The 26,606-nt window shown below is 47.5% G+C and overlaps 2 protein-coding genes and 1 long non-coding RNA gene across 7 annotated transcripts in view; 1 reads left to right on the top strand and 2 right to left on the bottom strand.

The window, feature by feature from the left end:
* KCTD20 (potassium channel tetramerization domain containing 20) overlaps positions 1 to 5,423 on the top strand; it is a 28,144-nt gene extending 22,721 nt beyond the window's left edge. For all 5 annotated transcript variants that reach the window (XM_061349523.1, XM_061349525.1, XM_061349526.1 and 2 more), the window contains 5 exons: positions 444 to 546; positions 995 to 1,115; positions 2,134 to 2,331; positions 3,127 to 3,237; positions 4,238 to 5,423. In XM_061349523.1, the coding sequence (XP_061205507.1) occupies positions 444 to 546; positions 995 to 1,115; positions 2,134 to 2,331; positions 3,127 to 3,237; positions 4,238 to 4,530 (826 nt within the window). In that variant the 3' untranslated portion in view covers positions 4,531 to 5,423. The remainder of the gene's footprint in view (positions 1 to 443; positions 547 to 994; positions 1,116 to 2,133; positions 2,332 to 3,126; positions 3,238 to 4,237) is intronic.
* Positions 5,424 to 8,691: 3,268 nt separating this feature from the next.
* Positions 8,692 to 10,730, bottom strand: LOC133210275 (uncharacterized). The gene is made up of 2 exons (XR_009724898.1): positions 9,686 to 10,730; positions 8,692 to 9,597 (listed from the first exon to the last, which is right to left on the bottom strand). It is a non-coding gene; the product is annotated as an uncharacterized LOC133210275 (long non-coding RNA).
* A 306-nt stretch (positions 10,731 to 11,036) lies between these two features.
* Positions 11,037 to 24,717, bottom strand: STK38 (serine/threonine kinase 38). The gene is made up of 14 exons (XM_061349520.1): positions 24,642 to 24,717; positions 22,972 to 23,104; positions 20,662 to 20,713; positions 20,392 to 20,514; positions 19,776 to 19,859; positions 18,666 to 18,789; positions 17,111 to 17,265; positions 15,540 to 15,642; positions 14,939 to 15,000; positions 13,902 to 14,019; positions 13,582 to 13,705; positions 12,755 to 12,850; positions 12,408 to 12,502; positions 11,037 to 11,794 (listed from the first exon to the last, which is right to left on the bottom strand). The coding sequence occupies exons 2-14, from the start codon at positions 23,100 to 23,102 to the stop codon at positions 11,661 to 11,663; spliced, it is 1,401 nt and encodes a 466-aa protein (XP_061205504.1). The 5' UTR covers positions 23,103 to 23,104; positions 24,642 to 24,717; the 3' UTR covers positions 11,037 to 11,660.
* Between the last annotated feature and the right edge of the window lie 1,889 nt (positions 24,718 to 26,606).

The following is a 26,606-nucleotide window of genomic DNA, read 5'->3' as shown; positions in this document are numbered from 1 at the left end:
AGCCTTTTGACACAATAGGAAGCACTCATTTTGTGTATTGCCAGTGCTTTCACCCATCTCTGACCAAAGGAAATGGGTTACTGACCCTTGTGGAGGCTGTTGTGTAAAACAAGGAATCAAAAAGCATGTGGTGGGTATCTCACGTAGTGTCAGTGAAAGGGCTTTATTGCTGGGGTATTTTCTGACCCGGAGTTGAATGAGCTCTCCCTTGGAGCTGTGGCTTATTTCATACAATCCAGTAGATGTAACAAGAGTCCAGTTATAGGATGACTGAGCTGAGACAGCTCTCGTGCTTATTTACCATGTGAGAGATTTAAATGTGGGGTTTGTTACTGTATATATGTGTCACTGCTGGATTTGTTTAACCTCAGTGTACCTATTGATCTCTAGAATGAATGCATTTCAATATACTTATGCCCTTACATAGATTTTTATCTGTTCAGAATGTTTGGACCAGGAAGAGAATACAATTTCACGCGGCCAAATGAAAAGGGGGAATATGAAATCGCAGAAGGAATCAGCTCAGCTGTGTTCCGGACTGTGCTGGTAAGGACATGCTTGCAGATGGAAGAAAACAATCTGTTTGTGCCAAACTGAGCCATGTCCCAGGGGGGATGCAGCTGCCTGGGCCATGTTCTGTTATTCCTGTTCTGCATTGTGATTGTATTAAAACTCTTTGGTATGAGTCAACATTTCAGATGTTGCCTTTTACCTTTCTTGTGTCACACTGTTGTAACCTATGAGCTGTTATGAAACTCTCTGCCATGGGAAAGGTTTTAGCTGGAGCTCACTGTTGGTCAGACCCAAGGGGATCTGCAAAGAGACAGAGGGGTGTAAATTTTCGGACAAGGAGGGTGGTTTTACTGTTCACAGAGCTATAAATGACCTCTGTAACTCTCAAATGTTGGTTAACAAAACAAAGACGTAATGAAAAGTTGTCAGGGTCCAAGATATTGTTAATTTTTCATTCCCAAAATTGTCCTTTTATTTGCAGGATTATTACAAAACCGGGATCATTAACTGCCCTGATGGGATTTCCATCCCAGACCTTCGAGACACATGTGATTACCTCTGCATAAACTTTGATTTCAACACAATCAAATGTCAAGATTTAAGTAAGTATGGAGAGAAACTGGCTCTTAGGAGCTCATCTGCATGGGTTTGAGCACTCTGATCCTGATTCAGTGCAATTCTTTATTGTGGGCTTTAGTTTAGCATGGAGGTGTGGACTCACTAAGACTCATCCATGCATTGCATTTAAACAGCTTCCTTTTTGTGCTGCATCAGTCCAGAGAGAAGTGATCAAATCACAGATGCCTTGCTCAAAAAAGCAAATTGAACTTGTTAAAATCATAGACTCTTCTTATAACAGAGGCTGAGAAGACCTTCTGTTACAGCCAAACAAAATGAAGGCTAAAAGCAGGGCTATAACTGCTGTCTAAGATATACCAGCGAGTCATGAATCATTTAAGCTAAAGGGTGATGGGCAGAGCAGGAACCAAGGACACCAAAGCTGGAAAGCAGTGGAGAGTTCCTAGTCAGGAAGGGATCCTACTGGGAGCAGCTTTTTGGTGGGAATGCTGGCAAAAAAAGTACTTTTAACATAGGCTGTGAAAGGGACTGTAGAGGGGTGGTGTACGTGGCGTCACAGCACAGGCTGGGGGGGGAATTTCCAACTCTCTCTTCTGATCACAGAGAAGGCAGAAAATGTGCTTTCAAGGACAGAGGTTGGTGCTGGAAATTCAGGTTTAGTAATGAATAATTCATTCTATAGCTGTTCCACTGTATTGATTGGACCTTGGTGTTCTTTTAATGGTAGTGTAATGATCATAGAATTATAGAATAGTTAGGGTTGGAAAGGACCTTAAGATCATCAAGTTCCAACCCCCCCGCCATGGGCAGGGACAAAATGATTTGGCAGTGTAATCTGTATGCCATTGGAAATACGGTCTCATGCCTCTGATTTTGCCAGTTCTGGAGCTGTGGAGACTGTTGATGCATCTGAACATGTGTTAAGCAGTTTGTGTAAAGAAGAATGCAGGCTGTGCTCTTGAATGTATATGGAAAGTGTAGAGCTGGGACATACTTCCTTGCTGTGTAAAACAATTCATCATATGATGTCTGTCTTATTAGGTGCTCTGTTACATGAGCTCTCCAATGATGGTGCTCACAAGCAGTTTGACAGCTACCTGGAGGAGCTCATTCTGCCTATAATGGTGGATAGTGCAAGGAAAGGGGAACGTGAATGTCACATTGTGGTGCTGACAGATGAAGACACCGTGGACTGGGATGAAGATCATCCACCTCCAATGGGAGAAGAGTACTCACAAAGTAAGGGCTCGACACTGGTGCTCCTGGCTCCATGTTCAGCACACACTCAAACATCTGGCTATAAGGATAGGGCAAGTTGCCCAAACAGCAGTCTTCCTCAAGGAAGAGACACTGCTTTGTATGTTCCTTCTGAACTGACTGCTGCTAGAGCCTGGTCAGAGCTTTGGTCTGACCCGTCTGTATTGGTAATGACACCATTCACTGCATCTTCCTTTCATTTGCTGCTTCCCCCTCAGCTTTTTCCTGGCTCTGCTTTACACACCCATCACCACCCATTCTATCTAGCCTGCAGTGTGCATCACTGCCCTCCCACCAAGGAAGTGCAGTTAGTCCTAGTGATGGGAACAGACAGCTGGAGTAGTTCTTGGAAACCAGACCTGGTTTTCAACACCTCACAGAATCCCAGACCAGTTTGGGTTGAAGGGACCCTAAAGCTCTTCCAGCTCCAACCCCTGCCACGGGCAGGGACCCCTTCCACTGGAGCAGCTTGCTCCAAGCCCCTGTGTCTGACCTGGCCTTGAACACTGCCAGGGATGGGGCAGCCACAGCTTCTCTGGGCACCCTGTGCCAGCGCCTCAGCACCCTCACAGGGAAGAGCTTCTGCCTAAGAGCTCAGCTCAGTCTCCCCTCGGGCAGGTTCAAGCCATTCCCCTTGGCCTCTCCCTTCAGGCCTTTGCCCAAACCCATCTCCAGGTTTCCTGTAGTCCCCTTCTAGGAACTTCCACATTGTAGAATGTCAAAACCAGGGAGAAAGTCCCTCCTTGTAGATTCTAATCCCCCTTTTTATTCCTCCAGTCCTTTACAGCTCCAAGCTGTACAGATTCTTCAAGTACATCGAGAACCGTGATGTGGCAAAAGCTGTCTTAAAGGAGCGGGGTTTGAAGAACATTCGCATTGGCATTGAAGGTAAAGTGTTCCTTCAGGTGGCTCCACACTAAAGCCTGGTTTCCTCTGGGCTCAAGGCATTTCCTGCTTTGCTCTGTGTTTTACTAGTGTTTATTTTCATGGAATTATCACAAGCTGGACATGTTCCTTCACCTTTATCATATTACATTGAAATTGGTCAGGCGGTTTAAATGTTAGAGAAAAGTAAAAGATACGTAGCATGGAGCAGTAAGACTGTTCTCTGTAGGAGTGAGTAAACAGGAAACAGGAGTCCCAAAACTTCTGCCTGCTGATCCAGGCATTCCCTTAGGGAGCTTAGAGAACATTGTGCTTTGTCCTGGGACACTGTCTTGTTTTTAAAGTCGCTCTGTCTGCTCACAAACCAGCCAGCACTTCTCAGCCATTGATCATACAGCTACACACAGAGCTGCACTCTCTTTTTTAGAGACTCATAGAACCATTTAGGTTGGAAAAGACCTTTAAGTTCGTTGAATCCAACTGTTCAGCAGCACTGCCAAAGCAGCCACTAAGCTATGTCACAAAGTGCTGTATCTGCACATATGCTCAATCCCTCCAGCACTGCCCTGGGCAGCCTGTTCCAATGCCTGAGCACCCTCTGGGGCAGGAATTGTTCCTCAGCTCCATCTAAACCTGCCCTGGTGCAGCTTGAGGCCGGTTCCTCTTGTCCCATCCCTTGTTCCTTGGGAGCAGAGCCCAGCCCCTCCTGGCTCCATCCTCCTCTCAGGCAGTTGGAGGCAGCCATCAGGTCCCCCCTGAGCCTTCTCTTCTCCACACTGAACCCCCCAGGTCCCTCAGGCTGGAATGCCCAGCCCTCCTGGACTTCTTTGTAGGGAAAAAAAAGAACAGTTTTGCAAACCAACAACGGTAAATGTGAAACGTGGGTGTTCATCTCCTAAGTCCCCCTTACCCCCCAGTCATTCCTACCTGTCTGTTCTGGGATCCTCTTGTCCCTTTGTGCATATCAGAGCTGTGTAACGTGACTGACTGGCTGTGTTTTCAGGGTATCCCACCTGCAAAGAGAAGGTGAAGAGGAGGCCTGGTGGCCGCTCAGAGGTTATCTACAACTACGTTCAACGGCCTTTCATCCAGATGTCGTGGGAGAAGGAAGAGGGCAAAAGCCGTCACGTTGATTTCCAGTGTGTTCGGAGCAAATCCCTCACAAACCTTGTCACTGTGGGTGATGATGTTTCAGAGGACCAGGAGGTTATAATGCATCACCCCCCACAGGTAGATGAACTGGACAGGCTGAATGCACCATTCTCCCAAATGGCTGTGAATGATTTACCAGATTAATGGTGGCTCAGGGTCATGGTCCCGCTGATGTGGGAATGTCTCGGCATAGTTCCATCCCTGGTGGTGGAACACAGACTCTTGCAGGGTGCTTTATCCTCGTTCCTGCTCTTACTACCTTGTCATACTTCAAGCATGTTAATAAAGAGCCACACTCTGGTCTAATTGTGCAACCAAAAGCAACATCTCCTCAAAGAAGAAGAAATGATGCTGTTTGTTTCTACTTCAAAGGCTTCCAGATTGGTGGGTGCTGAATATTTTACCTGAACTTCTAAAAGAAGATTAGAAGCATTTTGAAACATCTTGTTTGACATGAGAGAGGAAATTCTGGGCCTGTCAAGACAAAGCTTTCCTTTATCATTAGGCACTTAGCTTTGCTTTTGTGATATATCAGTTACAAAGGACCCAACATCAAAGCAGGAGAGATGATGCTTTTTCATCAACCAGCAGAAATGTAGCACAGTTGGGACAGCAAAATCCTGAGTGTGGAGGAATGTGTTTACACTGCCACCTGGCTCTGCATCCAGTGTTGTACTGCTGTTCTGGGCAAGGATGAACTAGCTCAATAGGAAGTATATCCCTGTTGACAGGTGACAGGAATTGTCCATATATACTTCTCCATAGGATGGAATCGTTGTTTTTAGGGATGTTGTCTGTTAAGTTCAGCAAAATGAGTAGATCATATTGAAGGAAAAAGAAAATAAAGAAGAGACTGTAGTTGATATTTTACCAACAAAGTAAATCTGTTTAGTAGCCTAATAGGTGTAAAAAGCTTTCTAGAAGTGACTGCATGCTAAAGACTATCAGTTGTCTCCTCCATCCCCCTGCTAAGACAGAAGTGGAGGAGCTCCCAGTACAGACAGTTTACTCCCTAAGTAAATTCCTTGGTCTCATCCCCCTTGGTCAGTATTTCTGTAGACTCTCCCAGGAGCACTCCACTGTTGCAGCTTGAAAAGGCCAGCTACTGTCTTCCCAGTTTGGAAGTGACTGCACCATTTTGCTATCAGGCAGGTAAGAAACCAGCCTTCAGCAGAGAAAAATACACATACCTGGGAGCAACACTTCTCTGCTGCTCTGATTATAGTACCCTAGTCTGTGGTTAAGGCTCTGTTCATTTTGGATTCAGAGACAACAGGGTTTACTGTGAGTAAAGACACGCTCCAGGCTGGTTTAGCTGAGTTATATCAAAGCCATATGGTCCTGTTCCTCCAGTGTGGAGGTACCTGTAGGCTTCATTAACCCCGAGTAGCACACAGTGAGTTCAGAACCACCACAGCCAAGCAGCACATCAACCATAACGGGCTTTTGGTTGTTCTGATGATTGTGTAGAGGTTTTATGTACCCAAAGCAGAATTAAATGTGGTGCAAAGAAAAGCTGAAACTCTCTCAAAGGGAGGGAGAGAGCTCCCTTGCAAGGTTGTTAAGTTCAGGTTAGTTCTCTTGCAGTTGGCTGTGTTGAGTCCTGTACCACTTACACATTCAGTTACCTGGTCATAGTTGGCAAAAGAGAGGTAGGTATTCTCCCCTGGAAGGTTTAATTCTTTGTTGCCAGGGTTGTGTTACAAAGCAAATCTTGTCATGTTCTCCATCTGTCTGCAAAGTGTATGGTAGACACAGCACTGAAGTTACTGTTTGCTGCTAAGGATGTTTGGGTTTTTGGTGTAAGTACCATAACAATCTCAAGCACAGATTTTCCTGAAGGTTTATGAGTTTAGTTGCAAGTAACAAAATCTCTGCCAAGGCATCAACTTGCTGATATATTTAGCTCCCATTTGTGTGGATACAGTTCTATTCTTTGCAGTGGTTCTGTTCTTAGCTTCTTTCCCAAGTGCAGCAAATTGATTTCTTCTTTTTCTAAGTGCCTATGGGAAGGTTTCCAGAAGGACTTCAGGACCTCCTGGGGGTCTCAGTGGTTCAGACACCCGGGTCCACCTGATGACTTCTGCAGAATCCTCCCTGTGTGTCAGTGGATCGGGATAGAGAAGTGTCCTTCAGGATCAGCACAGAGATGGTGGCAGTCACTTCCCATTCTTGCTCTAGGTGAATTTCTATTTTTGTAGTAGAGAAAGGAAGACACGTGGACCATCAGCCTGCCAGCTAAGGGCCAGATCAAGCCCATTGCCTGCCATTTCTGCAAGCTGAAGGCACTGGTGAGACTGCCCAGCAGTGATGGAGCTTGGCCCTAGGACCTATGAATTCTCTTTTTTTCTGTGTGTATTTGTTTTTCCAGCTGTGTAAGTTTGAAGTAAATGTCTGTTAGTATTGACCAGCTGACTTGCAATGGGAGATTACACATGGTTCTGTTCTATGGACCTGAAATGTGTGTGTTGGTGAGCTACAGGATTGTGTCAAGGCATCTGACTTCGATGGGACCTGACAGCCAAGTACCAAAACAAATGCCCCCAGTGTCCACCCCTGAGCCTAGCATCAACAAACCTCTGGAAGGATTTGGCCAGTTTAGTATCATAAGGACTTAACTGTAAACAGGCCATTGCATGAGAGTTGGAGACTGGCAGTGCCTTGTTGAAGCTTGTTGGCACTCTGGGTAATCAGTTGGACCTTCAGCATGGATGGAGTTATCCAGCACCCATCATTTCCACACAGGTTTTACCCCTCCAAAAGTCCACTGCAATTTATTGGCTTTTCCAAGGAGTTTAAGATGAGCTTTATTTTGTTTAGTAGAGTGAATTCTATTGGAACACTAAATCAAAGTGAAAAACAGGCATTAGCTTTTGCTTCTCCTCTCATGGTCACCTACTTCAGGTATGTCAAGTTTTGTCTTCCTCTAGATCTACTGCAGTGTTACCTGTGGTGTGTGTGAACTACAGCTGTATGGTTTCTTTTCTGTATTAAAGTATAAATTATACCTGGCTTGTTTGGCTCGTCTAAAACTCATTTTAAATGGGGAGTAGAAGAACGGGCAGGGGATCTGTTACTTGAAAGTTTTGTTTCTTCCTTCATAAGTAAGTGTGGCTGGGGACCCCGAAGACACAGAAATGGTTTGGCAGCATGGGTGCTTGTGCAGCACCCACACATAAGCATTACTACTTGGAGTTTACCAGCTCATTGCAGTGATGTTCTAAAAGCAGCACATAGTGCAGGAATGATGCAACACTACTGAACCCAACAGCTGTGCAGCATCTACACCAGGTCAGAGTGCTGCTTTTGATGTGAAAGGCACTCTCCACTTCTGCCTACTCCAGCTGCAGAAGAAAACAGCTTTGGGGCAGGTCTGGCTTTTATTCCCATCTTCAGTGGTGGATGTACTTCAAGGGTTTTCTTGATGAGGCTTCAGAAGGCCACCAACAGAGTTACTGGAATGATGACAGGAACTTGTACTCACAAGTGGAGCTGTCACAAGGGGGAAGCGATGAACTAAGAACCACAGTGCATTTTGGCATGTTACAGACTGGCAGGAAAATGAGGGGTCAGAGCTTTGCTTCCAGTGCCATGTGCCCACTGCTTATTGTCCCTTTTAAAAACAGAAAGAGGAGAGATGAAAACCAACTTGTCCTGAAGCTGGTAAAATGAAGTTACATTTACACACTGCAGCCACATAGGCACGAGTAAGGCCAGGATTGTCCACCCTTGCCCGAAGGCCAGTTGCACTCTGCCAGAAAGGTTTAATTCTTCTGGACACAGCACTTTAACAGGGTGTGCATTGCTGATGTGCATCTATAGGAAATACAGAACCCCAGACTGCTTTGGGGTGAAGGGGCCTTAAAGCTCCTCCAGCTCCAAACCCTGCCATGGGCAGGGACCCCTTCCACTGGAGCAGCTTGCTCCAAGCCCCTGTGTCCAGCCTGGCCTTGAACACTGCCAGGGATGGGGCAGCCACAGCTTCTCTGGGCACCCTGTGCCAGCGCCTCAGCACCCTCACAGGGAAGAGCTTCTGCCTTAGATCCAACCTGAACTTCCCCTGTTTCAGTCTGAACCCATCACCCCTTGTCCTGTCACTGCAGTCCCTGATGAAGAGTCCCTCTCCAGCATCCTTGTAGCCCCCTTCAGACATTGGAAGCTGCTCAGGTCTCCCCCCAGCTTCTCCAGGCTGAGCAGCCCCAATGTTCTCAGCCTGTCCCTTAGCCCGTGGGTTGCTGCTGCATTCCCACCCCCAAGCCCTTGACTCTAAAATGAGTTTCAAGTCTGAAACAAGAACCCGAGAGATTCCCTTCCTAAGAGGATTTTATTTACACAACACAATACAAAGATCGTCCCATAAAAAGCAACCCCCACTCCCCCTGCCCCATTGTACAGTGCAGTTTTGTAACAGCTTTGAAGCATTTACAGATGCTTCTTTTGACTTACAGGTTAAGGCAGAGTCAGTGCGCAGTGGTAAGAAACACTTAGTGCAGTTTTGTGCTAGGCATGATACGGAGATGAAGGCAGCATCACTCACGGTCAGATCCATTGGAAATTCAGATTGGAATTACTCCTGCAAGGCCAGCAACTGCTTGCAGGTTATGTAAAAACTAGAGCTAGGAGATACATACAACCTCAATACACGAGCCGGGAGCTAAGGAAAATGTTTGGCTAACATGGAACAGGCACAGTAAAACATTCATCTGAAAATGAAATGAAAACTGGATCCTGGAAAGAAGATGCTGTACTCTTTGCCTCTGCTGTAGCAGGAAGCAGGCTCACAACACAACCATAATACAACAGGAGTGAGGGTGACAACTGCTCCTTGTGCCTTTGGAAAACTTGACCTTTAACTCAAAAAGTAACAACCAGAGGATTCCAAACACACATGCACTAAAAATGCACAGTCCACGTTACCATAAAGGGTTGGTTTTACAGCAAATTATCACAAGTTTGAGTTGCTTCACTTCATCTTTGGTATTTAGAAATAAAAATGCCAGTCCCTTTCAGTAAAGGGCTAATAATGCAGCTACTATCCCAAAAATCATTTATTCCTAAGCCACAGCAGCTTGAAGGGACTTAGAGTTTTTAATTATCATTATTTTAAGGCAGTAACTAAGCTGTTAGGAAGGTTTAAGACTGGTTTGATATTAACATCTCAGAGTTTCCCAATGGTTTGTAAGGCAACATTTTCACATGGCTGGAAAAAGCCTGCAGGATAAGGAGATGGAGCAATCTGGGAAGTTGGAATCAGTCCTCCATAAAAAGGGAAAAGGGAGCAGAAGATGCTATTACTGACTAGCCGATGAAAATCCTGACCCTGTAACTCATAGCTTCAGTTAGCCCTTATTCATTGGAGTAAGCCCTGCTCACTGCAGTGATCCTGGGACTTCTGATTAAGGCTATGTTTGCATTTCAGCTCTGTAGGATCCAAGTGGTATCTACACTGCTTATGGCAACTCCTAGGATACATACAAAAAGCACAAGGAGTGGTCAGGGGAAGGATGCTAAGCAGTTATCACTCACTGTTAGCTATATACAGCACTCCAATCCCCCAATCAGTCCTTCACAATGGCACTCAATTCAAAAGACATCTAGGTAAAAATTCCCCTAAAAAGCACATATTAAAACAAGTTTCACAACAAACTCAATTTCTTTCACCTCCTAATCTAGAATATTAGGATTAAATATAACTGAGAGCTTCCTTTGACCTTGAAACACTGCTCTGGCTTTGTTTCTGAACAGCTTTGTCTGTCTGTGCTATGCAGTTAGTATTCAGCACCAGGAAGTTTGCAAGAATCCAAGACAATTCAAATTGATACAAGCTTTTAGAAACCTCATCACATTTATACACGTATTCGTAGACCTAATTGCAAGTTAAAGACTGGAACCAGGCAGGCCCAAAGGTTAATGCCTCCTGCCCCTGGACCCATTAACCAGAGGCATTTTGCAGAGTTAACTACAAAATAGGTGCAAAGTGGAGCAAAAAGGGATTAGCAAAAGCTCAGCTGAGGCAGAATCCTCCCTCCCAAACTGCAGGCATGTTCTGGGATGCCCAGGCAAGGCAAGGCACTTTCCAGCTCTCCTGGAGAGCAACCTGACCATAACTGAATGTACTTGTAGAAATGACACCAGGCAATAAGATAAAGAGAGGAAAAGAGGGGAAAAGTGGGTTCCATTGCCCCAACACTGAGCCCATAATCACTGTCTCTTTGGAAGACTACAGGGACTGATGGTTCACACAGCAAGAGAAACTCCTTCAGGAAAAGCCGGGGAGGCCTCCACCAGCAAGACTCATGGACGAATCCGATGCTGTTTGCTCAAAACCAAGAGCAGAAAGGCCACAGAACCAGTGAAGATGCAGCAGATCTTAGAAGTGGCCAAAAGATGGCAGCAGCAGGACCGGGAAGCCTCCTGGCTGACCAGGCTGCGCACAAGATCCCCAGCAAGGCTCAGGTTAAATGCATTTCCTTTCCTCTCTGCTCTAATTCCAGATCCACTTGGGTTACCAGCTGAAGTTTGCATTATCTGCAGCCTTGAGAGATCCATCCTTGCATACAGTAAGTGAAAACTGTTGGTGCTTGCTGAGGAACTGGCCCGTTTCTCCTAAGACTGCCAAATAAAGAAAGTGTTGCACAGTTTAGAACAACATTAAATGGATTGAGGGTCAAATCCTGTCTTAGTACCAAAAGTAAAGTGCACTGCAACTGGAGGCTGCTGCACCAGAGTTGAGAAATGCCATTAGAGAGGCTTCCAAGTAAAAACCAGCACTACAAGCTAAGGTTAAGGCAATCTGAGTTGTGTTCTACTACATAGTTTACTGGAGAGTTTTCTGTCTCAAGCTTTCATTATTGCTTTGTTTCCTCTGTACTGAAGTCCTTTGCCACTAGGGAAGACAGCACTGGCAGAATTGGCAAGTTGAGTTTTTCACTTCATGCAGGACTGGCAAAGCAGTCCCTATGAAGAGCTTTGCATGTCCAAGGGAAGGGATGCTCTCGCAGCAGAGTGTACAACTGGCAAGGAGTTCAAACAGACAAACTCGTGCTTCTGAAGCAGCAAAACGTGCTTGTAGCAGAGATGACACAAACATCCAATGATGTAGAAAAAGTCCTCAGTAACAAGCAGGGTGTGTAACAAAACCGGGTCCTGAAGTCTTCTCTGAGAGTCCACAGCCCTCAAGTTTGCATTAAAAAAAGGAAGTAGTTCTTGTGGGGGTCTAGACCCAAAGTACGGGAGCAGAATTCCATGGCTCAGAAGTTGTCCCAGGTAATGATTTATTGCTTTCCTGCCTTCATGTAGGATGGGATCGCCCCTCGGGCCGTCAGACCTTCAAATCGCTTGTAGGTGTAGTTGATAAAAACCCAGTCCTTGTTCTTGTAGTCAGTCTCTGGGTGGTTGCTGGTGGCCACTGCTAAGACATGGGAAAACCAAAGTTACCCTTTGAAGACTGCAGAGTTTAGTTTCCTACAGAACACTGGATGTCGACTAGGGCACAGTGCTTCTAAATGAAGAAATAACCATAAGTCTGGGCATTCAGTGTGCCATTCCTCAACCCCAGTCAAAAGCCACTGTAACATGTTCTTTAAGCATATGGAGCAAACGTGTGATGATGCTTTGATGTTCTGACACATAAACACAAGGATCCTTTAGAGATTTACACCAAAACCTCTCACCTCTTGTCCCACCATACCCTTACCCCCTACACTAAGCATTAGACCAGCAAGAATTAGGCAGTCCCAAAGGACACTGCAGGGTTGGGCTCATGGACCTGCTGAGACTTGAGCTCTGCTGCCTCTTAGAGGTGCCCTCAGATGCTTCTGCATCATTTACAAGTCTGCATCCCATCTCCCAAACCCCATATTACAGCTTGCACACCCCTGCACCACAAGGCTACCAAGCGAACAATGTGATCACGATAAAAGAAGCCAGTATCTAGTAAGATCCTTTCTCTGATTAACAGGAAATTTATGTTATTCTGTTGGAGAAAAAGGATTCTTTACATGCAGAATCAAAGCATTTACCTGTTGGTTTAAGGATATCAGATTCTGGAAATTCATCAAAGTTTGAGGTATCATCAATGCTTTTAATTTCTATGGAAATCACAGCAGGCCTCTCTCTGCCAGGAAGAGCAGATTCAGCAATGAGATTTCAAAGGCAGCAGAAAGCAGGATTCAGCCACTTCCCATTTCTTAACAGAATCAAAGACTGAAGGTACGAAAACCTTGGCAAGCTTCAGACAGGGACCAAAACACTCTCACCCACACCTGGATATGACAAATGCCAACCAAGCTGCTCCCTTCTGTTGAAGGGGACTGGCTCTAAGCAGCCCATAGAGCAGAGCAGCTTGCTTTGCTGCGAAGCATCTTACCTGATATGCTCCCAATCAACCCCTTCAAAGAATGGGTTACTCTTTATTTCCTCCACACCAGATGCACCAATTCTGTGCTCCCATTCACAGCAAAATCTGGGACGGAAGGAAGAATGACAATGAAGGAAGAATGAAAACGAAAGCATTCCATCCCACAATGGAACAGCTTTCCGAACTGGTACTGCTATGGTTTCTTAACATATAAATGGAGAAGATTAAGAACTCCCACAGCAAAACCAACACACAGAGTTATGTTTAGGAACGTTGCATCAAATGCTACAATTAAGACGTGGTATTCTTTCCCAAGAGGATAATGTGCCCTTTCTATTTCAGGACCAGTGCAGAGCAGGAGAACGTATAAAGCCTAAAGAGCTAGACATTTATATTTCTGTCCTGAAAATAGAGAAGTGATTGAATATATAAATGGAAGAGTAGCAGTCAGCATGCACTGGGATACATTTGTATGCGCCAGTGCTTACAATGGCAAAACCATTGCTAGGGTAAGCAGCAAGCTCTGCTTACACGACCAGAAAGATTTAAGTTGCTTCGTAAGAAGCTCATAGACAAAATAAAGAGCAGAAACATTTGTATTTTGCCAGAATAGCAGCACTTACATGGGAGCTGCTTTTCAGCACATTTAGTCAGGGAACCACTAAATGACCTCTGAGACACAAATGTATTTGACGAGGGAGTTCAGCACTTGATGCATGTGTGTAACAGTATGTAGCATCACAGGGTTTTCATGTGAAGCAAGCTATGAGAGGCATATAATACAGCTGACAAGACAAGAAAGTACTCTATTAACTGACAAACCATAGGCCTGGCACCTTAAAATAAGATCCTTGGCTTTATCAGATATTGGAACTTCTGGAGGAAATGTCAGAGTCTCTTTCCAGTTCATGACTTTCTTGTATGTTTCCTGAGGAGTCTCAGAGCAGAAGGGTGGATAACCTGAAAAGAAAGAAAAACCCAACCTTGTCCAAAGCAGAACCAGCTCCCGTTGTTACTGAAGCCTATGATGCAGCAGCCAGAACACACCTCACAAACTACCTAAGAGTGGATGCTTTGAGCAGCTGAGCCCAAGCACACAGATACAGCTGATACCCTACACAATTCCTGCTTAAAACCTGTGCACTGCATCTCTTACCGATGAGCATCTCGTACATGATGACCCCAAGCGACCACCAGTCACAAAGCTTGTTGTAGCCAGTCTGCATGAAAACCTCAGGAGCAATGTAATCTGGGGTTCCCACAGTAGAGAAAGCCTGGAACAAACACCATCAGTCAGGCATCATTAGAGAAAGCTGCTTCATACGGATGTGGAAACTTGTGCAACAGAGCCTATTTTGAGGAAGACACCAGGTTGTCTCCGAAATTCTTTAGCAAAGTTATTTAAAGCATTTTTCAAGATATGGAAAGACAAAAATCACCATGTTCATGTGAAGGAGTCTTAAAATGCCATCAGGGGAATGGTACCACTGTTAATATACATCTTGGAAGGGTCATCGCTGCAGCACCTCTGCTCTGGAGCCAGGCTGAAAGAGCTGGGCTGGGTCAGCCTGGAGAAGAGAAGGCTCCTGAAGGGGAGACCTTAGAGCAGCTCCAGTGCCTAAAGGGGCTGCAGGAAAGCTGGAGAGGGGCTTGGGACAAGGGCCTGTAGGGACAGGCCAAGGGGAATGGCTTGAACCTGCCTGAGGGGAGACTGAGCTGAGCTCTTAGGCAGAAGCTCTTCCCTGTGAGGGTGCTGAGGCGCTGGCACAGGGTGCCCAGAGAAGCTGTGGCTGCCCCATCCCTGGCAGTGCTCAAGGCCAGGTTGGACACAGGGGCTTGGAGCAAGCTGCTCCAGTGGAAGGGGTCCCTGCCCGTGGCAGGGGTTGGAGCTGGAGGAGCTTTAAGGTCCCTTCCAACACAAACCAGGGTTGAACTGTTTCAGCTGGGAGGCATCAGCTATCAATGTAAATAATGATGACAGCGCTACCTCAGGCACATATGTCACCAGCTGTTCAGCAGAGGGATGAAGGACAAACAAGAGTCATTCCTCTTTCTAAAAGAGAAAGCATTATTTCTTTCTGAATTATTCTTTCAGCATTGCTCAGAACTCTGGATTAATAGCTGTCATTTAAATACATGCTATTTGAATGCAACAGCTCAGCAGAGAACACCAAGCAGGTAAAATGTACTTACCAACTGCCGTCTATTTCTCTTCCAAGTCTCTGCTTTCCTTTTGGAATTCATGTTCTGGAAAGCTGAAAGAGATCAGGATATATGGGACTGAATCCCACTGGTCCCCCAATATACTTTTACCACCAAACCATTACACTAAAGCTCTTGACAACAAAAAAGGCAGCCAGGGCCTTACCCAGGTCAATACCCTCAACCCACCAGCAAGTTCCAAACCTATGTAGTAGCAATAAAATTTTATCAAGCTTTTCATTAGCAGCCCATGATCAAAGTTATCCCCCTTGAGAAAACAACTGACTCTTCAAAGAGACTTTGTGCTCGCTCAGTCATTTAAATATCACCTGAGATAGACCCACCATCTACCAACTCACACAGAGTGTTCATTCGAGGTTTATTTCACATAGAAAGAAGGGCTGCAGCAGACTCTATTTCAAAGACAACAGGAAGATGGTTTTGTTTAAATGGAACTGAAATTGCTACCAGAAAATGAAAAGTACACCTCAAGATGCAATACTGGTCATGAGACCCCTCACTGCAGCCTTGGAGCCTCACACTGAGAGGGGCTGTCAGTACACAGAACACCTTCTGAAGCCAAAGCACTCACTGAAGTCACTGGGAAGACTGTGGTTCAAGTTCCTGTAGAATTCTGTTCTGTGGGCTTTCTTTAGGCCAGTACATAGACCAAAATCTGAGAGTTTTACGTGGCCCTAGAAACAAAAAACACACCAAGAAAAGAAAACACAAAACCAATATGAGAAATGATCACATCGTACGATAATTAGCAATAAACTGTTCTACTTCTTCCCCTCCATTTATTTTGTATAATAAATGGATGCACTCTTTTGTATTGCTGGTTTTAGCCTAAGACTGGATGTGTACATAGAGCACACATCCTGTGAGGAGCAGATGAGGGACCTGGGGGGTTCAGTGTGGAGAAGGCTCAGGGGGGACCTGATGGCTGCCTCCAACTGCCTGACAGGAGGATGGAGCCAGGAGGGGCTGGGCTCTGCTCCCAAGGAACAAGGGATGGGACAAGAGGAACCGGCCTCAAGCTGCACCAGGGCAGGTTTAGATGGAGCTGAGGAACAATTCCTGCCCCAGAGGGTGCTCAGGCATTGGAACAGGCTGCCCAGGGCAGGGCTGCAGGCACCGTCCCTGCAAGTGTTCACACAGCATGGAGACGAGGCCTCAGTGCCATGGGCTAGGGGTGGCCTTGGCAGTGCTGGGGTAAGGGTTGGACTGGTTGGGACTAAAGGGCTTTTCCAGCCTGGTTGATTCTGTGATCCTATGAATCAAACTATCAATACTTTCAGCACTACAACACAGAGAAAACCCAGTAGCTATTTACTTCAAGAAGCCTCTGCTCCTGCAAGCTTTTGACCCCTTCAGAGCGACAGCAAATATCTGCAGAGGCAGCCAAGTCCCTGGGTTGTGCATTGACCCCCATAGATTAACACCTTAAACTCAAGTGATTGGATCTTAGTGCATAACCACCACACCAAAGAGGTGCAATTTTTAGATGTGTATCTAAAACACAGATCCTTTTCAAAACCCTTCATTTACCTACATCTAGATGTAGATGTATGGAATTACCTCAGTAATTCCAATAGCGCATTACCTGGCTAGTGGTAAAGTATTTACTGTTGACTACCTTTTACCAAGTGAGCTAAACGTAAAGCGTCTTGTAGTGAGCAAGAGGAGGATACTGAAATGGCCAAGCTTTCTGCCAACTGCCTGCAAACACCTTCTGGAGGCACTCAGGTAACCCAGCCAGCCTCAGAAATACACCTAGATCTGATGGAACAGCTACCTCCTTCACACTGGATATGATCATCCACCCCAAGAGCTGGCAAGTGGGAGCCTACAGGTGTGAGACCGAAAGGAAGCATCTTTGACTAAAAGGGGAGAACTGAAACTGAGCTTTATATTGCAGCTGAAATAACCAAAAGTAGCTCCAACAACTGCCAGAAGAGAGCTCCTCAGTGAGGTGTGAATGCAGCTGGAGATGAAGAAGGGCTCTGCCTTGGCTTGCTTTGTCTTTCCCCCCCCAGTCGATATGCCCTCAAAAGCTGGAAAGAAGCACCATTGCCTTTCACAACAGTTAACACCAGTTCAGGTCACTATTCGAAATGACAAGACCTATCAACTACCACCCAGCCCCTGGTTAGCACATACCTTGCTATCCAGAAGAAGGTTGTCTGGTTTTATGTCTCGATGGATAAAACCCAGCTGATGAATAGAATCAATGGCCAGCACGGTCTCAGCTATGTAGAACTGGGTTTCTTCTTCTGTTAGAGTGTCTTTTTTCATCAATAATGTCATCATGTCACCTAGAAGCCACCCCACAAATAGCAAAAGTGAACACAGAAACTCCACTTTTAGTAATTTGGAAGACATCTACAGAGAACAGAACTAAGCTATTTAAAACCTCAGAAAATCCAACCTCATTTCATACAAAATAAGAGAGTTCCTAGTTCTGGGACAACCTCTGGTATTTTCCCTTAGAATTATGGAATCAACTGGCTTGGAAAAGCCCTTTAATCCCATCCAGTCCAACCCTTACCCCAGCACTGCCAAGGCCACCCCTAACCCATGGCACTGAGGCCTCGTCTCCACGCTGTGTGAACACTTGCAGGGACGGTGCCTGCAGCCCTGCCCTGGGCAGCCTGTTCCAATGCCTGAGCACCCTCTGGGGCAGGAATTGTTCCTCAGCTCCATCTAAACCTGCCCTGGTGCAGCTTGAGGCCAGTTCCTCTTGTCCCATCCCTTGTTCCTTGGGAGCAGAGCCCAGCCCCTCCTGGCTCCATCCTCCTGTCAGGCAGTTGGAGGCAGCCATCAGGTCCCCCCTGAGCCTTCTCTTCTCCACACTGAACCCCCCAGGTCCCTCAGCCCTTCCCCATCACACTTGGTCTCCAGGCCCTGCACCAGCTCCATTGCCCTTCTCTGGCCCTGCTCCAGCCCCTCAATGTCTCTCCTGTAGTGAGGAGCCCAGGTATCACTATATGTGGAAAGGCTTCTATTGTAGCTGCCTTAAACTTATCAACACAGCCAAACAGCATAAAGATAAAATAGCAGTACAGAAGCATCCCTGAAATAAGAGTCAGCTTTGGGCTGCCCTGCTCATTACACAGCTCAATCACAGATTAAAATAGATGCTTTCAGCTACAGAGCTGTTACAGAAAACAGATTGCATCTCTGCATCTCAGAAAGCATCCCTGTGCTTTCATTAGTCCCACATATTAGAGGCTTTCAGTATAACTTATTTCTTGAATTACAGTAGCATTAACATTGAAGGACAAACATCATCATCCTCTGGAATGAAACAGGACCTGAAATGATACTTCTGTGGCAATGCAGCTAAAAGCAAAAGGTTGGAAAATCAAAACCTGGTTATGTCATGGTCCTACCCACGGCCAGCATGCAGGAGGGTGAAGAACTCACAGAATATTAAAGCCAATTTCAATGATCTGCAGCTAGAAGAAATGAGCAATAACCTCGAGCCTGACCCAAAGACCTCAGGCCCCCAACTCCTAAAAGCAGAAAGCTTTACAATGACTTCTTTCCCCACAAAGTAACACCCCTGCACACTACCCACATATGGTCTAGTCCCAGACTACATTTGTTATTAAGAAATTATTTGTTATCCATTCTTAATAACATTTATTATTAAGAAATCCACAAACCAAAGGAAAGGAAATGAAAGGAAAGCAGCCTGATTCCAGGCAGGTACCTCCCGGCAGGAACTCCATGATAAGGTAGAGGTTTAGCTTGTCCTGGAAACTATAGAACATCTTCACAACCCACAGACTGTCGGCCTCCACCAGAATGTCCCGCTCCGCACGGATATGGCCAACCTGGAGATACACATATGGATCTGATTGATTACAAACCTGTCTTTCATCAGATGCACTGTTTATGGAATAAATCATACAATAGTTTGGAAGGGTCCTTAAAACTCACCCAGCTCCAACCCCTGCCACGGGCAGGGACCCCTTCCACTGGAGCAGCTTGCTCCAAGCCCCTGTGTCCAACCTGGCCTTGAGCACTGCCAGGGATGGGGCAGCCACAGCTTCTCTGGGCACCCTGTGCCAGCGCCTCAGCACCCTCACAGGGAAGAGCTTCTGCCTAAGAGCTCAGCTCAGTCTCCCCTCGGGCAGGTTCAAGCCATTCCCCTTGGCCTGTCCCTACAGGCCCTTGTCCCAAGCCCCTCTCTAGGTTTCTTGTAGCCCCTTTAGGCACTGGAGCTGCTCTAAGGTCTCCCCTTCAGGAGCCTTCTCTTCCCAGAAGTGCTAACAGAGGAAATCCTTAAAAATATTAAACACTGCTACTTTATGTCTCTCTGAGTCAGAATTCCAGCAGTCATATCACTTTGATGTTTAGATCCAATTCCATAAATCAGGAATGCAGTAACACACCCATCTTGAAGTCTGTGCTGAATCATTTGCACGTGTGTATGTGTAACACACTGGCATAAAATGAGGAGGAGGAACACATATCAGACACATAGAACTGCCCCTTTCTTTCACTGAAGAAAGACAAACCTAGTCCTTTAAAAAACACTTGTCTTCCCTTGGTTTTCAAGCAGAAAACATGCTCAGTCCTACTCTGCTTCAGACTGAAGAACCTCTTATAAAGGGGTCACAACTGCAATTTCCATTACAACTAAGCAAGGCATTAAAGGTCAATCCTCCATCAGAAAGGGGAGAAAACCCTACAACGCAGTCTTGTGGCTAATAAACCTAAACCACAGTTGCCTGTTACCCCTCTCTACACATCACAATGAGCTCCCAGAGTCACCTGAAACACGATGGCAGTGCTGGTACTCAAGGTGGCCACTCACCTGCTCTTTCTCAAGCATGTCAGCTTTCCGTAGGATCTTCATTGCATAAACATGCCCCGTGTCCTTCTTCTGGACAAGTCTCACCTGGGAACATGCAAAGGACTGAATCAGGTACAGCGCTGTCACCAGAGCTCTGGACACACCTGGCTTTCATTTAATGAAATCATATCAGATGGTAACAGCCAAAATCCATCAACACAGGCACAGGAATGGCAAACAAGGGTAAGAGATGGAATCTCTACCAGAGACAACACACTGAGCACTAGGACACCTACAGCAGATGGTGCAAAGCCTCTTTCACTGAAGAAGGCCACCAGAAGACACTACTGCAGGTGGCTCCCCATCTCCAAGGCCAGCCCAGGAGGCCACAAAGAAGACGCATTGCCAAGCCTGTATTGAGCTTACTTATGAAGTCCTTCTCAACAGCATTCATGTTCCTTTAAAGTACACACTGGTTTTAGAACAGCAGTTATTAGGCATAAAGACAGATGCACATGACTGTTAAGCTAAAAATCAGTGTGTGGTTGTTATATCTTCCATTTGTATAAACTATGCAAGTCTTTAACAAATACCAGTGTCATTCAAAAACGAGGTTAGTCATCTTTCCTGGACTTACCTCTCCGAATGCTCCTCTGCCTATGACTTTTAAAGACTCAAAGTCTTCCAAGCCAAGCCTTGTTCTCTTTAAGCGAAGAAACTCTGTTTCCTTTTGTGCATGTGCTGATCTCCTGATTCTTTTCTAGGGTTTAGCAAAAGAACAAACCACAGTGAGACCTCTGCAGGTGGGCTCCATGGAGTTGGCAGAGATTCCAAACTCCCAGATCTCCAGTTATGAAAGAAAATCACTTGTATTTAAGCACTAAGATAGTTCTCCCATATTCATTACCTCTTCATCTTTTAAGCCTTCTTCTTCCATCATTTGTTCTAGCTTCTTCTGTCTAGAGCAGAGACAAGTAGAAAGATGAATCATTAAGGCTGTTTCTTGTATCCCATTCACATATGCAACACATCTGGTCTAGGCTTGCTGGAAAGCAAATGCCAGCAAGTACCAAGTGTAAATGATATATAAGGGAGACTTAGGCATGAGGTTAATCTTGAAGAATCTTTACCATTCTAGCCTTGCCCTCTCTAATTTTGACAATCTGAACCCACCTCAAGTTTCAGAGCTCGCTCAAGTGTATATTTTCATTGTATATGAATGTAGATCAAGATCAGGGTTCAATTCCTGTCTCTCTTTGACAGCTGGGTAAGTCACTTAAGGCCAGAGGTGTAATAAATCTTTAAACACCAAAAAGCCTCACCTATTGCAGGGTGAATTGGCTATTTCAACACATCTGTGGGTCTGCAACTTCTCTGCATCTCAAACTCATCAGATGCAAAACGAGAAGTTACTTGGCATTTCCTAAGAGAAAAACAGAATCTTTGGGAAGCCAGAACACGTCTGTCCACATTGTGCCCTTAAAGAATCAGGAATATTTACAGTCTTAATACAAAGAGATTATCTGGGAGAAAAGAAAAGGAATCAGGACTTCAGCAAGAGGAATGGCTTTCGGGGACAACTGTAACCATCATCCTCTGGGAACTTCTTCCCAACAGCAATCCTATTAATAACTGGCTGAACAGGGGTTGCCATTTGGTTTGGTTTCCCTCTCCATGTGTTTTATTGGTAGAACATTAAAAATATACTCAAAAATTCCTTCTCTTTATGCAAGTCATTCTTTGCAAGATCCTCTTCCTGTCTCCTGTGCCACCACGCAGCTGCTGCCACACGATAGTATTTGGGGTTATCACATTCACAATCAGGCCCATTTAAATGGCTTTGCTCTTCTTTAAGCACCCAGGGAGCTCTGTCATTTCACACTCAAAAGCAACTTCAGAAGCAAGTAACAACTGAATTGAAGCAGAATTAAATAGCTCAGCATGACTGAGTGACACTGAAATGCCCCCAAATATCCTTAAAAGGTCCTGTCTGCACTTCAGCAGGGATTTTGTCAGCATCACTTCAAACTCCAAACCAAACATCCACAGACACAACTATTGCTAAACCCCCACATGTAACTTCAAGTCATAGAATCATAGAATAGTTAGGGTTGGAAAGGACCTTAAAATCATCCAGTTCCAAGTCCCTTGCCATAGGCTGGGACACTTCAAACTAGACCACATCACCCAAGGCTCCATCCAACCTGGCCTTGAGCACTGCCAGGGATGGGGCAGCCACAGCTTCTCTGGGCACCCTGTGCCAGCGCCTCAGCACCCTCACAGGGAAGAGCTTCTGCCTAAGAGCTCAGCTCAGTCTCCCCTCGGGCAGGTTCAAGCCATTCCCCTTGGCCTGTCCCTACATCCCTTGTCCCAAGCCCCTCTCCAGGTTTCCTGCAGCCCCTTTAGGCACTGGAGCTGCTCTCAGGTCTCCCCTTCAGGAGCCTTCTCTTCTCCAGGCTGCCCCAGCCCAGCTCTCTCAGCCTGGCTCCAGAGCAGAGCTGCTCCAGCCCTCGCAGCATCTCCATGGCCTCCTCTGGCCTCGCTCCAACAGCTCCACATCCCTCTTGTGCTGCTGCCCCAGAGCTGGATCAGGGCTGCAGAGGGGGTCTCCCCAGAGCACAGCAGAGGGGCAGGATCCCCTCCCTCAACCTGCTCACTCTGGGGTCATAGATTCAGTCAACTCACAGAGACAACCAGCATCTGGTCCTTACAGCATCAATCCCTCATTGTCTCTGGAAAGATTATCTTCCTTTATCAGTCAACTTGATGCCACATTATAATCCAGACTGAATGTGATGCTCTAGATTCAGCTTTAAATACTACAACTAAGGACACAGATTGGGAAGAGGCAGCAGAACAGGGGCGAGACAAACACTTGTGAACACTGGCTTTACTTCAGAGTTGTACTTTAACGATCCCAAGCACATCCTAAAATTAGTTTCTCCTTAGTCACGCCATCAAATACATGGGGTTCTTAAACTGGTAACAGCCACATCACTTTTGCACATGCATGTTTCAGGAGAAACTCAAACAGCTCCAGCCTAAACTCCCATGGGACAGAGAGACCCAGCAGCCCTGGATACTCATACCAAGCCCCATCCAGGTGCCCAGGCACACACTTAGCAAAACCACCCTAGTTTTGCTTTGACCCCAGAAATCTAAATGCAGTTTCTGCGTCTTGTTGGCTGTGAACCAGTTTGGACAGGAAGGTTTTTACCTCATCTCTCGCTCTTCGTGCTGCGCAATGAGGTTGCTGTAGAAGTTTTCCAACGTCACCTTTGTCATTGTAACTCGCTCCTTGGTGTGGTTGCTCATGGAGGAGCATGGCGTGGGGCCCGTCATTGCCATGGCTGTTACGAAAGAAAAAGGGAGGAAACACTTAATGTCAGAAATAACAAATAACCTTCCAAGAGCTGCAATCGATGAAGTGATGCTGAATCACAGAGCTCAGGTTTTACCAACGCCAACAGCTGCCTAAGCTACGACTAAGCAGAGAAAGGGCTTACAAAGTACAAGCCAAACTTCCTGTTTTGAACATTTTTGATCTGAAAATAAGAGGGAAGGAAACTTAAGAAACACGATGCCTCAAAAAACCGCAGTTTCAGGCAGTCCTGCAAGGGTTTGTTTCTCCCAATACATCCTATCTTTAACAGAGGTTAAAAACTCAGAAATATCACTCTGAAGCATCTCATCCAGAAGTTTCTCCTCCTGGAACTCTGGCAGAAACAACTCCAGCAGCTCCCTGCTGTCCCTTCTGCTGGGAAATCTATCAAATCCTGAAAGGCAGCCCAAAACCAGAGCAACTGAGGAAGGAAAGAAAAAGGCATTCAGCTGCTCTTAAGCATTCTCTCCTTTACCAGATGCTTTCATAAAGGCAAAATCCAGAGGAGCCCAGCTTTGAACAAGCTGTAGTTAAAAAACAACCCAGTGTAAATATCCTACATGATTTCTCAAGAGAAACCAGCACGTTAAGTACCATATTATACTGCTTCAAAGCAGCAGCACTGTTGCAGGGCATATTTGACAGACCTGCTCCACTTTGTAAAACACATTAAAACGTAAAGACTTCAAGTGTCAAAATACCTCTTGGTCCAGCTCTGGCCACAACTCATGGTCATGTAACCAAGTTCTGCAACAATCACTACAAGCTGCTCTGACCAGCACAGGTCAGATTCAACCATCACTGCTGGCCTTTGGAATCACATCCTCAACTGACACCAGCTCCTTTGTTTGCTGTGTTTAGAGGTAACATGGGAGCCGGTAATAACCCCCAGCCAGATGGTTTGGGGATGGAGTTATGCGTCTGCGGGGTAGCCGCTCTCAAGGACCCCACACAAGTGGCAGTCTCCACGCAGGAGATGGTGTGTCACATCCCTGCGCTATCAGCAAGTAGGTGCTAAAGCCCTGCCTCCGGTTTGCACCTCCTAGAGAACAGTGAAAGCCCCCGGCCACAAGCAGGTTACAAAGGGGCGCGCATAAGAAAGGGGACGGGGAGGGAAAGCAGCAGCAGCGGAGCCAAACCACCGGCGGGTGCCCCCATTCCCACGGCACCGGCGCTCGGAGCTCACCGACACCAATGGGGCGGCGGCGGGCAGGATGCTCCGGGGCTCCGCTAGCGCCGGTCGCGGCCCTTCGAGGGGCCCGGCCCCGGCAGCATCACCGGGAGCGGACAAAAGGGCCCCAGGCCCCGCACCGAGGGGGAGGAGGGGTCTCGCTGACCCCGGGGCCGCTCCCGCGGAAGGGGACATCGCCCATAAAGGCCCCGCTGGACCCGAGGGGCTTCGGGGAGAGCCGCCCCCTGTTCCAGCCCAGGAACGGCGAAGGGCCCCGGGGAGGAGGAAGAGGACGAGGAGGGGACGCGGAGCACGGGGCGCGGCAGCCTCTTACCGGAGCCCCCCGGGAGGGGGGCGGCGAGGAACTGAAGGCGACAGCGGGATCCCGGGGCTGCCAAACGAGGTGAAGCCGGGGCAGCGCTGACGGGTGAAGGGGAGAAATGGAACCGGGACTACGGGAGCCCGTGCACCGCCACCGCCCCCCGCGCCAACGGCGACCCGGACGGGACAAGCGCCGAGGGGATCGCTGCGGCAGCGCGCATGCGCCACCATCCACGGCCACGCCCCCTGCCAGCGGGGCGGGGCTATTTCGCCCCGCCCCCGCGCGCTGCTTCGCGACCGCCCTGAGGGGACCGCCCAGATGAGTTCTAGAGGCAGCAGAGCGCATGCGCGGGGGCGGAGGGGCGGTCCCTACCTGGCGCGGTGCTGGTGGTGCGGAGGGTGGGCTCCAGCCGCCGCTTCTTCGCCGCCGGCCTTGCTGCGGGTACCTGCGTTGTGAGCTGCGGGCTGCTGCCCGTCCGTCCGTCCGCCTGCCCGTCCGCCTGCCCGTCCGCCTGCCCGTCCGCCTGCCCGTCCGCCTGCCCGTCCGCCTGCCCGTCCGCCTGCCCGTCCGTCTGCCCGTCCGCCTGCCCGTCCGCCCGCCCGCCTGCCTCCTGCCTCCCCCCAGAGCTCTGTTGTGCTTCCATCCCGCCTCCCCACATCGGCGCCGTGAACGAGGTTCCCATGTCAGCCTCATCTCCCTGCCCGGCCCTCTGTGAGGGGATGTCCGCAGGAGTGACCACAGGGACAGAGGGTACCACACCACCAGTGGTCACAGAAGCATGGAATCACGGAGTGGTTTGGGTTGAAGGGACCTTAAAGCTCCTCCAGCTCCAACCCCTGCCACAGGCAGGGACCCCTTCCACTAGAGCAGCTTGCTTCAAGCCCGTGTCCAACCTGGCCTTGAGCACTGCCAGGGATGGGGCAGCCACAGCTTCTCTGGGCACCCTGTGCCAGCGCCTCAGCACCCTCACAGGGAAGAGCTTCTGCCTTAGATCCAACCTGAACTTCCCCTGTTTCAGTCTGAACCCATCACCCCTTGTCCTGCCACTGCAGTCCCTGATGAAGAGTCCCTCTGCAGCATCCTTGTAGCCCCCTTCAGACACTGGAAGCTGCTCTGAGGTCCCCACGCAGCTTCTGTTCTCCAGGCTGAACAGCCCCAGTGTTCTCAGCCTGGCTCCATACAGGAGCTGCTCCAGGCCCTGAGCATCCTCATGGCCTCCAATGGACCTGTTCCAACAGTTCCATGTCCTTATGCTGGGACCCCCACAGCTGCACCCAGTGCTGCAAGTGGGGGCTCAGGAGAGCACAGCAGAGGGCAAGAATCCCCTCCCTGCTCTGCTGCTCATGCTCTGGGGATGCGGCCCAGCACACGGGGGGGGGTTCTGGGCTGGGTCATGTCCAATTTCTCACTGACCAACACCCCCGTGTCCTACTCAGCCCTGTGTGGAATGAGGATTTTGCTTCATTTTATTTACATTTCTACCAAAAGAAAAAAAAAGTGCAATTCACAGGGTGAAAAGGGTTTTATTACAACACCGAGGAGTCCTTGGGCTCAGTCCCTGACAAATACCTTCTGCACAGGCAGTTGAGGTCTGTCAGCAGCACAGGACTAACAGGGTTTGAAGCAGTGTGTATAGGCCCTGCGTGATGGAGACACTGATGTATTTGTAACACGCATGACATTTCATTTCTGCAATTAAACTGGACCTTGCTTTGCTCGGTTTGCTGTTAAAGGTGAAGAGCAGAAGCATGTGCTACCTGTCAGGAAACATGGGTGGCCTCCTCAAGCTGGTTTTCTGCTGAGAAAACTTGATGTGCTATGAGAGCTGTGGAGAGGATTTCACATGAACAAAGGGAAGTCCTGATTCAAAAGGCTCAAACAGGGACCCTGGAAGCTGATTTTCATCTCTTCCACCAGCAGAACAAGGGGAATGTCTGATGCTGTGGCTGGGAGGGGTGGGAATCATGGCTAGCTTCA

Source organism: Neopsephotus bourkii, unplaced genomic scaffold (genome assembly GCF_033783945.1).
Source record: "Neopsephotus bourkii isolate Nb327-2 ecotype Australia unplaced genomic scaffold, CSIRO-AGI_Nbou_v1 NB_414, whole genome shotgun sequence".
Taxonomy (NCBI): Eukaryota; Metazoa; Chordata; class Aves; order Psittaciformes; family Psittacidae; genus Neopsephotus; species Neopsephotus bourkii.
Note: the sequence above shows the minus strand (reverse complement) of the source record. Positions and strands in the feature narration are given on the sequence as shown.

What these genes read in the sequence shown, in the direction of transcription:
- STK38 (XM_061349520.1), bottom strand. Translation starts at nt 23,102, where the DNA reads ATGGCAATGACGGGCCCCACGCCATGCTCCTCCATGAGCAACCACACC. An exon ending in AAGGCTTAAAAGATGAAGAG is followed by an intron (nt 20,515 to 20,661) that starts GTAATGAATATG and finishes GCTAAACCCTAG; the next exon opens with AAAAGAATCAGGAGATCAGC. An exon ending in AGAGAAATAGACGGCAGTTG is followed by an intron (nt 14,020 to 14,938) that starts GTAAGTACATTT and finishes TGTTTGTTCCAG; the next exon opens with GCTTTCTCTACTGTGGGAAC.